General features: G+C 30.7%; 1 protein-coding gene across 1 annotated transcript; it reads right to left on the reverse strand.

The window, feature by feature from the left end:
• Window positions 1–9814: 9814 nt before the first annotated feature.
• Window positions 9815–12528, reverse strand: LOC115034167 (uncharacterized protein K02A2.6-like). The gene is made up of 7 exons (XM_029490020.1): window positions 12132–12528; window positions 11601–11786; window positions 10814–11503; window positions 10619–10759; window positions 10356–10536; window positions 10191–10259; window positions 9815–10136 (listed from the first exon to the last, which is right to left on the reverse strand). Exons 1-7 carry the CDS (start codon window positions 12526–12528, stop codon window positions 9815–9817), a joined length of 1986 nt encoding a protein of 661 aa, XP_029345880.1.
• Window positions 12529–13190: the final 662 nt, after the last annotated feature.

Consider the following 13190-nt stretch of genomic DNA (forward strand, 5'->3'; position numbering starts at 1 on the left):
TTTCATGCCATCTCTTAGAGAGGTATATCCGAATAAAATGACTAAATAACTTACTTTTCGACTAGAAGGATCGGGATTTTGTTACATTACAATAAAATATATAAATATTGTAGAAGGTAACACTGTGAATAATAATCATTAAATAAAACTATTTTTTTTTCATCGACAACAAAGGCCATTAGTTAAATAAAACTATTATAGTTTAGGGTAATCAAGGGAATGTATTTTACATGTTTACATAGTATTTCAAAGTAATTTATGTTCTTTTTTCTTGTTCTTTTTTTCGTGTTCTTTTTTCCTTATTTTTTTTACAGAAACAGAGATTTTTGGAAAACTGGTAAATAGCCACGAAATACGATATTCGTTACTAATTTAAGTATTCAGTTATAAAGTAATAATAATACCAGTTGGGAAGTTGGTGGCAAATAATAAAAGGTATTATAATTTATTAGTTATTAGTATTTGATATTTTGGCCACAACTGTCAATACCTTATTCAGTTTTGTTTGACCATGTTTATATTTTATATTGCTATTGGCTATATTTGGATTTATTTTATATACCTACCAATGAAGTAATAAATTAAATTATATACCTATAAGGTATAATACGATTTTATTGGATTTTTTTTTTCAAGAAAATAATTATTGAATTTACCTGTGATTGATTGTAAGATTGTTCCTGTTAATTTTTATTATTATTAAACAACTAACTACAGATTTGAACTCACCACAATAAATACATATAAAATGATAAATCACATGAAGAGCTTGTAATAATCAAAATTATTCGGGTTTCGGGTTAACCCGAATGATTTATACGGGTTTTTGTTAACACGGGTGTTTTGAAAACAGAATCATTCGGGTTATATGGGTTTCGGGTGTTTGATTTTTTAAGGGTGTTTATAGGTGTTAGGGTTGGAGTTAATTCGGGCGCAAGGCCCTGATTTTAATTGATATTATTATAATTCCAACTTCCAAGTCTTTAGTAGTTTAACGCTACAAAAATATTATTTTTAAGTATTCATTGTTAGAAAATTTACGAATTTATTAATTTAAGTATTTTTTTTCATACATGAACGGGGGCCCCACGTTAATTTTCTGTCTATGGCACTGTATGGAGCCAGCATTGAATTTAATGTTACATACACATTATTTACTCATGTGTTAAGACAAATAATAAATAGGGAATGACGTTTAACAGTACATGGAAAATAATATTATTCTCATTTGTGATAAACAAATAAACTAGGTACCTACTTATTGTGAACATTTTTTATTTTGTGTTGAGTGGGTATGGAATAGGTGCATATTGCTTATAAAAGAAATCGAGAAATACTGTTTTCTTTCATTTATTGTTCACCGTTCACATTATTTCAATTATTTTTTTATACCTACTTATTACCTAAATCAAAATGATTTTTTTAAAGAACAGTTTAATGACGTTTATAATTTTAAGCTTAAAAATTTGGGTTATGCCAATTTCTTCAAATAATGAAAAATTCATAAGTAAGTATTAAATAATTTATTGATAAATTATGATTAAATTTGTATTATTATTTTGTATTGTGTTGATATTTAACAGCAGTGATTTTCAAATATTTTTAGAATTAATTTAAAAACTAAAACCAAAAATTATTATATTATTATAACTTTAGAGAAAAACCAAATGCATGCTTTTTATTAAATTTTAATTGTATTCAATATTATGATGTAGGCAGTAAAATATTGTTATACCTAAAGATTTTTTAAAAATTAGATATATTTTTCACTTAGGAGAAAATATTAAATTTTCAGTACATTTAATTTCTATAAATTAATTTCTGTATATCCAGTTGAAGTATATTAATATAATAGTATAATACTATTTTTATAAATTCTAATACTCTTATTTGATATATTTCAGAAATATTATTTTAGTTTAGTCAATCGACAATGAATTAATATTATAAACAATAACTTTATTTATTTTTTACATAGGCTTAGAACATAATTTATAATATAGTTGTTTAAAAATGGAATGACGTTTCTATCTATCTAAAACCATCGGGCGGATGGTTACATTTTTATTATACTCTATTATTAGGTGAATATTATTATATCGTAATTTGTAGGTATAGTAACTATATAAGATGGTCTGGAGGGTACCATTGCTGGATGTTTCCCCTCATCATGTGCTTCATGTGTTATTTTTCATATGTATATAGTGTTATGTCAGTCATCTATTTTACTTAATGTGTCATGTAATACAGATAGTAAATTTTCTAAAATAAAAAAAATAAAAATAAAAAAGAAGATGGTCTAATACAAACGTATTGTTTTATTTTTAGATATATGTAATGGTAATATTATACATAAATAATTAATAAACAAATAAGTACCTATTAGATACCTAACTTTAAATTTAAATAACTTCAAACCACTTAAAATAACATATTCAGGTCTATGTTAAATAAAAACGGATACTTTCATACTATTGACATATCCTCGGAATTTAATGTTCTAACAGTAAAAAAACTTTTGTTTAAAACAGCAGATATTTAATCAATTAAATACAATTGAAAATAAACCAATAAAACATAATTTTAATACTTGATATAAATTTAATTGAGTGAATAGTCATTGTTCCCAGGTCTCGCAAATCCTCCACTTAAAAAATTAATTCTTTAATTTCACGTTTATTAAAAAATTAATGTATTACCTAATATAGTATCTTTTGAAAATCCAAAAGTAATTATTTAAGTCAAAAAAGAAAAAGGCTAAAACAAAATATACTTTTTAATTTGATAATGCCCAGCCTTGAAAATTATTAATTGTATTATACAAAGTCTTAAACCAATAACACTATCATCAATATATAACAATTATAACTATATAGTAATTTTATATTTAATAAACTGCAAAACAGTACCAGCTTGTCAGACCAATACCGGATTGCAGTGGCAACCAACATATATTTTTCTGTTGTAGCAAGAAATACATTTACCCACACACCCACCCCCTCACATACTCAAAATTATATTATTTTATACATTTTATCATATTTTAATTGATAATATTAGTAAATATTAAGGTATAAACCAATATAACCTGTGATTAATAATGATTAATGAACATATTTCAAGCTAATTATTTTATGTTATTATACCCATCCACCCCTTATTTGTAAGGTGTAGCGACCGCTATACCTAGTAATGGGGTTGGGCGCCACTGCCGGATTGTATAAATAAAAACAATCGTCAATCACTAAATATTTAAAAAATCAATTTTAAGCTATTATGTTTATTCATTATTTAGTGACCCCCCCTTAATGGATAATTAGGGATAAGTGAATCATTAAAATTGTGCATTGTTTGTGTTACTCACTTTAGCTAATATATTATTTCAAAATGTAATAGAGATTATATTAAACTCGGGAGTGTGTCCTGGTAAGTTAATTATAATTACCTAAAATATGTAAATAGTATAGTTAGAGATCCTTTTTTTTTAAATTATAATCACATTCTGAAGTTCAAATAAATATCAATATAATACATATTGGAATTATCTATAACTATCATGACGTATAGTATTACTTCGAATATAAGTCACGAAATAAGATTTTGTTAGTACTGTATACTGTGTACTGTACCTACCATTAGTGTTTGAAAATTTCATGAAATTTAATATTGTGAAATATTTCATGGAAATAATGGTTACAATCTGCAATTATTATAAATTATTTTTATATTAATTTGTAAATTGTTCATGATATTGATTTCAAGCTCAATAATATTGTGTGGGCTGGGAACGAACAATAATAGGCCGTGATGTCTGGTTACCAAAATACTTCGTACTCACTGTACACACCGACCGACCTGTGTTATGTTTATCTATGTATAGCGACTCAAGAGAAGTGGACGGCTTACTTGACGAATTCCGCTTCTAATAACAATTGGTCTCGTGAAATCAACTCCAGTGGTAGTAAAAGGCCGAGAGCACTACACTCGATCCTTTGGTAATGGTGCCATTAATGGAAACAAACACTTACGTTTTACCTTTATACACTGAACACAACGTGAAGTTACTGAACGTGCCATTATTCGTCCTCTCAAAGGCCAATACATTCTTATTCTTTCGGCCAACAAAGCCTGTGTGTCCACAGTGTAGTAATTCTCGGTGCCGATCTTCAAATATTAAACGCTTTATTTTGTGGCTCGCTGGTAGTACTAATGGATGTTTTTGCTGTTCAGATATGTTGGAATACTCTAGACGTCCGCCGACATGGATTAGACCGTCCTTTATGAATGGCTGCAAATCCTTGATTTTGCTTCTTCGCAGCAGCTCCTTATCAGATTCTAATGATTTCATATCCTAGTGAAACAAAGACTCTGAACCCATTTAATCACAGTGGCTTTAGCACCTTGTAACTCGGAAACTAATAAACGCTTTGGATATTCAATAGTTTTTTTTAGCTTCATATACCTTATGAATCGTAAGGCCCATGTTACTAAACCTACTAGTTTGTGCCAGTTCGAGAAAGCATCGAATAGTTTAGTTAATGGTAGAGAAACCACTAATGCAATTTTTACTGTACGTTGTTCAAGGATCTCTTTGTCTTTAAATAATTGTACTTCCGAAACATTCCATTGAAGTTTTTAATCCGACATCCATCTTGGTCCATGCCACCAGAGATCTGCTACCAAAAGCTCCTTGGCACTTGTGCCATGGGAAATAACACCAGCACGAATATCCACCACAGACTTCAATGTCCCTTGATAGGTTTGGTATTTCTAGTACCTTCAACTGCCTGAGGTTTGGTAGAAGGCGCTTCATTTAGTTTGCATGGCTATTGGCAACGGTTTATCCCAATCCATTTTTTCTGCCCACATCTGTTGCAGAAAGATGTTTCCACTTATAAACACAGGTGCCAAAAAACCGAGAGGGTTGAACATTTTATTAAGATCTGATAATATCACTCGCTTAGTTAAATATTTCCGTTGTAAAGTGAGAGATATGGTTAAAAAGAATTGATCTAACAGTGGATTCCATACCAGTCCTAACGATTTCACTATTTCTCCATCTCCTATCTCAAGTGTAAATAATGCATCACCTTTGCGTTTATCCATTTCTTCAATTATAGCTTGGGAGTTTGAACACCAATTTCGGGGCATTTTTGCAGAATCGAGGACAGAGTTTACCTCTTTCTGAACTCTACAACAGTCCTTAACACTATCCGTGCCCGCTATTAAATCGACCATTTAAAAGCCACGAAGAATAGACTTCGACGCTTCGGGGTATTGTTCTTTTACTTCTTCTGCCAAAGCAGCTAAGCATTGTGTAGCCAAAAACGACGCTGGTGTCGTTCCATAAGTTACAGTTGTTAATTCATAAGTACGTAACTTCACCTTTGGATTTTGTATCCACAAAATCCGTTGCTGATTCCAATCATCCTCTGAAACGCGTACTTGACGAAACATTTTCTCGATGACAGATGTTACGACGTATTGGTGTTTCCTAAAACATGCAAATATTCCGAACACGTTCTCCTGCACGGTAGGACCACATTTTAACACGTTATTGAGATATAGCCCTGATGAGCTTGTAGCTGTCGCATTAAACCCAACTCGGATTTTAGTTGTCAAACTTCGCTTTTAAGGACCGTATGATGTGGTAGGTAAAAATATGGTTTTGGTATCACTAGTTCATCAACGGCTTTTATTATAAGCTCCATTTCGATATACTCGTTGATGAACTTTGTGTATTCTGTTCTTAACTTTTCATCGTGCTGAAATTTGCATTCTACACTGAGGAATCGGGATGTCACCATAGCTATCGTAGAACCCGACTCATTCGCCGTGCCTCTTCATCTCTGTATGTAGTTTGATTAAAATGTTCAACTGTTTCTGCCTCTTCCAGACATCTCTGATTTGCCTTAGATAGTCGCCTTAGATAGTCTTGCTGGCCATAGTTGCCTTCGAATAATGATTCACTAACTGAATGAATTCCCACTAAAGTCACTTGTCCTGTTTCCCCGGTCACTATCCAACGGAAATTGCTGGAGCTCAAAACCACATGCTTGATGCTTAGTGGAAACTGAGGTACTGTAGTTGAAATCACATAAAAAAATTCCCCCCCACCTATTAGCAAATCAGCTATACGAACTTCTGGAATTTGCCAACCCTTTTTTTGGCGTTTCACATGATGGCAAATTATTTATGATTGTGGACAACATACTAATATTACACAGTAGTCACTCATTCTTGATTGAACTGAGACTTCAACATACGATACAACTCTCACTTGACTCGCCCCAATACCACCGACTGGTAAGTTGGACCTTTTTCACTCTAGTTGCAGTGACTTAGCGAGGTTCCCCGATATAAAATTCACCTGTGAACCACTATCAAGTAGGGCTCTACAACTACGCTGATTTTTTCGCTTATCAGTAACAAGGACAACAGCAATTGCTAAAAACGTATAATTTTGTTCTAACCCACTAAACGCGGCTGCAGTCACTGAAACGCTTGGCGTACCTGTTGTAGTCTGTTCCCCTTCAACGATTTTTTCAGGATTTACAGGTTTGTCGAAATGCATCAATGCGTGTTGTGTCTTCGTCTGCATATACGACAACCATAAATGGATTTACATACAGTTGCCATATGCGTTGGAGAAAAACAGTTGAAGCATAATCTTGAGCCTCGAAGGCTCGAACCATTGTAACACGTTCTCCTACTGATAGATTTTTGAACTTACTACATGCATATAGCTTATGTGGTTCAGAGAAACAGCTGCATTTAATACCATTAGGAATAGATGCTATGAGTCCTTTTCTTGTAGCTGCATTATTAGACGTCTTCTTAAAATTTGCATCACTCGTCAGATATCTTGATCCTTGTCCCCTTGCATTAGCATCCAATTTTTTGGAGCTCTCAAATGCACTATAGTGACTTAAAATAAATTCTTCAAGCTCGATATATGTTGGTAAATCTGTGTTTTTTCACCGCAAATGCCACTCGTGACTTGTGGTCTGGTCTAGTTTCCTTAGAATAATTGTTGCTAGCCATGCATCCCAGTGTTCAATTGGCTGGCACAACAACTCAAGTGCGGCGATATGAGTTGAAACACATGAATGCAGCTTCTGCAGTTCACTCACCAAAGCGAGCTCTACTCGACGTGTGTCGAGAATAGCACGAACATGCGACTGTATGACCAAGATTTTATGGTCGTATCGCTGTTGTAGCCTCCTTATAACTAATTCATAATTAACTTCCGTGATCGGTATCCCCTTGATTATGTCCGATGCTGGGCTAATCGGAGGTAAGAGAATTTCTGAGCTAGCGAGTAGTGCTCATTATTATGAACCATTGCTTTATAAAGGTAAAAAAAAGACTCCCACTCTTGTATATTACCGTCAAATTTCGGTATTTTAATAGGAGGAAATCTGTGTTCGTTGGAACTGCGAAGCACTAACATTTAATGAGTGTTATGCGACTTCTTAAATGTTTATAATTTTTTCATATTATGATTTATAAGTTATAGAATATAGAGTGACATAGTGAAAGTATAGTTTTGTATTCAGTCCAAAATCTATAAGCAGTTATTATATGTAAACTAAATATGAGTTGAATATTTTGTAGGGAACTCTGGTAAGTTAAATGTTTATCACTTTTTCATATTATGTTTTATAAGTTATAGAGTGACATAGTGAAAATATAGTTTTGTATTCGGTCAAAAATCTATAAGCAGTTATTACATGTAAGCTAAATATGAGTTTAACATTTTTAGATATGCTTCGTAAGTTAAATGTTTATTATTTTTTCATATTATGTTTTATAAGTTATAGAGTAAAGTTACATACCTAGAGAAAATATAGTTTTGTCTTCAGCCTATAATCTATAGGATTTTATCGTATGTAAACTAAATATTATTTCTCACATTTTATAGAGTCCCTTGGTAAGTCAAATGTTCATCATGTTTTCATTTCATGTTTCATAAGTTATGGAGTGGCATTATATCTAAAATATAGTTTTGAATTCTGTCTCAAATCTATAAATAGTTATTATATTGTAAACTAAATATTACTTCTATCTTCTTATAGATTATGAAAGTAAATTAGATAGAATTAATTAATACTATTATATTCTGAGCGAAGCGGTACATATTATGTTGATTTTACAATGATGTGTTTTTTTCTGCGACGGTTGTCACCTATTTTAACAGTAAAAATGCTTCGATTTCCTGCTTCGGTAGTTCGGTTTTTACCTTTTATAGTAAAAACGGGGTTAAATGTCGATATGTAAATTGCACAAAAAAATATTTAACATTATATAATCTGCGACAATATTACTTAACTGCTTAACTGCGGCAATTTATTTTATATGCATACCTGCTATAGTACCTATGTACTATATAATATGGTACGTCGTATTTTAATCATGTGTACCTACCCATATGTACATATGTACCTACGTATATCGTTTAATTAATTATGTTGTGTTGTTATGTTATGCGTCTTGCATAGTTGCATTAAAATTGGTAAGGTAAAACCAGATGTATTTTGAAGTTTTAAAGTAACATACTAAATATCGGTTCTTTTACTTTGATAATACTACTTACTACCTATTTACTAGTGTTAGATGTAAGTAAAAGCAGATAAGCGTTTAATATTTAATTCATTAATTCAACATTATGGAATTTATAACAATGTGAATGATAAACAATTAATTGTGTTATGGAATTATAAATTCAAATTTAAATATAAATCGAAAATAAGTGGTTATAAGATTAGGAATTCTCTAATAAAACATGCATGGTCAAATTGGCCTTCAACCGTGAAAAATTATATTACAAGATAAATCATGTTTGGTACATAATCATGAATCAGTCTTACAATTGAACTTCAAGCCGTATGTAATAATATCATATGAAAAATGTCTGAAGACTCAAAGCAATATATACGAAATTACATCTAAAATAATTAGAATATAATTTTATATACCTATTCGTAGAAAAGTATATATTAAAAAAATTAAATATCACCCCCCACTTCTCAAGGATATTAATGAAATACCTACATGAGGCTTAAATAAATATGAATATTTTGATTAAATAGAATGAACCCTTTTTGTTAATTAATGGCAAGGAAACAGATATTATTATATTTACATGTCTCACAAATTTAAAATACTTATGTTTTATGGAAAAAGTTATCGACAGAACATTCCAGTTATGTACTAAATTTTTTTTATCAGTTGCTTGAACTGAAAAATGAACCTACTGTAGTATATACTAATCCCTAATACAACAATTAATCACTTTAATCACAATAATATCATAAAAAAACCTATTTAGTAAAATTATCGGCTGACAAGCCGTCATACAAAAAATGCGCAGTTTATATAATTGTAATATCTTAAGAGGTGTCATAACTACATTTTACTTTAATAAACAACTTCACTTTATTTAATATTTCATATAACACAAGACTTTAGAGCGCACATGGTTAGTCGCTTGCTCGTACATATAACAATACAACATTATATTCTATTAGGTTATGTTATCATACAAATTATCATATAATGTTATCACAATCCTTATCCCTAGTTATAACATAATACATCCATACATAGTTAATACATAATACAATTTGTGCATTATACAAAATTAACAAAATCATCTTAACTAACAAAACATTACAAAACAAATTTTAAACCTTAAATAATTATATAACAAAAATTATAAGTTCAACCTATTTGGTTTATTCCTATTCCTTTTAGATCTTTTAGGTAAAGAGACTTCTACTTCCTTTTCTAAACCTTCATTTATATTCTCTTTTTAATTTATTTCACTTTTTTCTATTTCAAAATTCTTTTTATCCATAGTTTCTTCTTTTTCTTTAATAATTTTCTTTTCCTTCAATACAGTTTGTTCTTCTCCTTTTTCCTTTTCTACAGTTTCAATACCATTTTCCTTAATCTTACCCACTTCAATTAGTTGGTCAATGTGCCTTCTCCAAATCAAATTTTCTTTTTCCAATCTAACTATATATATCCTCTCACCTAAAACTTCCTCAATTGTTCCCTTCTTCCACTCTTTTTTATTTGGGTTTGAATAATCTCTAGCATAAGCTATGTCTCCTTCTTTAAAATATACTTTTCTAAATCTTTTTACATATTTATTTGTTTCTTTAGGAATTCATAACTTATCTAACCTAGTCTTAATTTTCCTTCCAAACATTCTATAACTTGGTGACTCGCCCGTTATCCAGTGTGGTGTATTCCTATATGTTAATAAATATCTTTGGATTAATGTATTTAATGAAAAATTCTTATTTGTCTTATCTTTTACTGCCTTTAATATACTATTCTTTAAAGACTTAACAGCATTTTCAGCTGATCCATTCGTAGCTGGATGATAAGGAGGTGACGTCACAAACCTAATCATATTATTTTTACAAAATTGTATAAACTCCTCTGATCTAAATTGTGGTCCATTATCTGACACAATTTTGTTTGGTAACCCAAACCTGGCAAATATCTCTCTTAACTTTTCAATAACTGAAACCACTATTACTTACTTTCATTTCAGCTACTTCTGGCCATTTTGTAAATATATCTGTCATTATCAAATAATATTTACCTTGTAAATATAGAAAATCTATATGTACTCTGTCCATTGGACAACTCACTTCCTCCCACTTTTTTGGTTCTTCTAAAATTGGTTCTGATCTACTTTGTAAACAAGCATCACAACTTTGTACCCAATTTTCTATATCCTTATCTAATCCAGGTCACCACATGTATGATCTACACAATGTCTTCATTTTAGACATACCCATGTGAGTTGAATGTACTTCTTTCAATAAATTCTTTCTCAGAATTTTAGGAATTAATGTTCTATAACCCCACATTAATATATCTTTATCAACACAAATTTCTTCCTTTCTAATTGCATAAGGTTTCAGTTCCTCACTTACTTTTATCGGCCAACCTTCATTCAAATATTTAATAACTAAATTAAACTCTTTATCTTTTTTAGTTTCCACTCTAAGTATCTCATAATCAATAGGCATAGTATTTTCCATAAAATCAACATAATCAGTTTCATTTGTTTGAGTTTGTACATCATCTTTATCAGGTAATCTCGAAAGTCCATCTGCCACTTTATTATCATTACCTTTAACATGTAATACTTGATAATCAAACTCAGATAAATATAATGCCCATCTTTGAATTCTCCCAGAGGCCATAACAGGAATACCTTTATTTTCACCATACAAAGCTAACAGAGGTTTATGGTCAGTCTCTAAAAAGAATTTTCTGCCCGAAAGATATTGAGAAAATTTCTTTACACCCCAGAAAACAGCTAAAGCCTCTTTTTGTATTACCGAGTATTTTTTTTCAGCCACGGTTAGGATTCTTGATGCATACCCCACTGGTCGCCTTTCTCCATTTTCAAAAATATGCATTAACACTGCTCCTATACCATACTCCGACGCATCGCAAGACAATAAAACACTTAAATCTGAATTTTAATGAACCAATAATGATTCTGATGCCATTGCTTGCTTTGTCTTATTAAATGCCTTTCTATAACATTCACTAGTCCATACAAATTTCACTTCTTTTTTTTAACAAATTGTAAATAGGACCTCGTAAGGTTGATAAATTTGGTATAAATTTAGCATAGTAGTTCACCATACCTGTAAATGCTTTTACTTCTGTGACACTTTTAGGCTCTACAGCATTAAGCATTGCTTTAACTTTATTTTTATCTCTTTCAATACCTTCTGATCCAATTTTATGTCCTAGGTAATTTATTTTTGGTTGAAAAAAACTACATTTTTTTTTGTTTAATCTAAACCCAGCATTTTGTAACCTTTTAAACACTTCCCTGAGATTATCCAAGTGCTCCTGTTCACTACTACCAGTTACAATTATGTCATCTAAAAAGTTTTTAACACCCATGTTCCTAACAATACTTTTTCAATAACACTCTGAAACTTTGAACAAGCTGGTTTGGTACCAAAAGGTAATCTTTTAACTATATAAATACCTTTACTCGTACTCCAAGCTAATAGTTTTTGTGTACTGTCACATAACTCTAATTGGTTATAAGCATTCAAAAAAATCTAATTTAGAGAATGTTTTACCTCTAAAACTAGGATGGTTAATATCTACCAAATATTTATTAACAGTAGTCTTATAATCTGCACATAAACGAATAGATCCATCTGGTTTAATAACCGGTACAAGAGGAGTACCCCATTCACTAGTCTCCACTTTCTGTATTATCTCTTCCCTTTCTAATCTATCCAACTCATCCTTAACTTTTTTTTTAAAAGCGAAAGGTATTGGTCTCGGCTTACAAAATATAGGTGTACATTCCTCTTTAACTTTTAACGTCACTTTTTCATATTTATACTTACCAATTTTTTCCTCAAACAATTCTTCAAATTCATTTATTAATAACTCTAACTTATTATTCTTATTTGTGCTTTCTACTTCAATCTTTGAAATACCCCTAATCGTTATTCCTAATTTGTTCATTAAATCCCTACCAAAGCTCTATGTCCTTTTTAACTACTAATAATTTACCACATAGTTCTCTTTCGCCATACATTAGTTTAACTTCAATTTCTCCTGTCGGCTTAATAATTCTTTAATAGTTCTTAGCTTTACAATAGTAGGATTAATGTGTATATGAGGTAATTTCTCTTTCACAACTTCTTCAGGTAATATTGAAATCCCTGCACCAGAATCAACTTCCATTTCAATTAATGTATTTTCAACTTTTACCATTATCATTACAGGACTTAACCCGCAGTTATTTTCACTTTTAACCTCCACTTGAAACATTTCCATTACTTCATTTTCCTCAACTTCAACAAAATGATTTTTAACTGTTTTACACACTTTTGCCAAATGCCCTACTGTATTACAATTTTTACATTTATATTGTTTATACTTACATTCTGAAAATTTGTGATTTGTAAGACCACATACATAACAAGCCTTATCGTAGTTTTTCTTCGAAGTCTTCTCACCTCCCATCGCTATTGATTGTTTCTTCGGTGGACCATAACTATTTTTCTTCTTTGCTCCTTCCCCGCTTTTCCCAATCGAATGCACTTCTATGTTATTTGTTGTCTTGATTGCAGCCTCTTTCTTCATTGCAATTTCAACCAGATTACTTAAATCCTTGGTCGTTT

Source organism: Acyrthosiphon pisum, chromosome A2, assembly GCF_005508785.2.
Source record: "Acyrthosiphon pisum isolate AL4f chromosome A2, pea_aphid_22Mar2018_4r6ur, whole genome shotgun sequence".
Taxonomy (NCBI): Eukaryota; Metazoa; Arthropoda; class Insecta; order Hemiptera; family Aphididae; genus Acyrthosiphon; species Acyrthosiphon pisum.

Coding starts and splice junctions, on each gene's coding strand:
- LOC115034167 (XM_029490020.1), bottom strand. CDS start 12,528: ATGAACAAATTAGGAATAACGATTAGGGGTATTTCAAAGATTGAAGTA. Junction 10,537..10,618: donor AGATTTTCTATATTTACAAG/GTAAATATTATT, acceptor TAGTGGTTTCAG/TTATTGAAAAGTTAAGAGAG. Junction 10,260..10,355: donor TCAGCTGAAAATGCTGTTAA/GTCTTTAAAGAA, acceptor ATTAACATATAG/GAATACACCACACTGGATAA.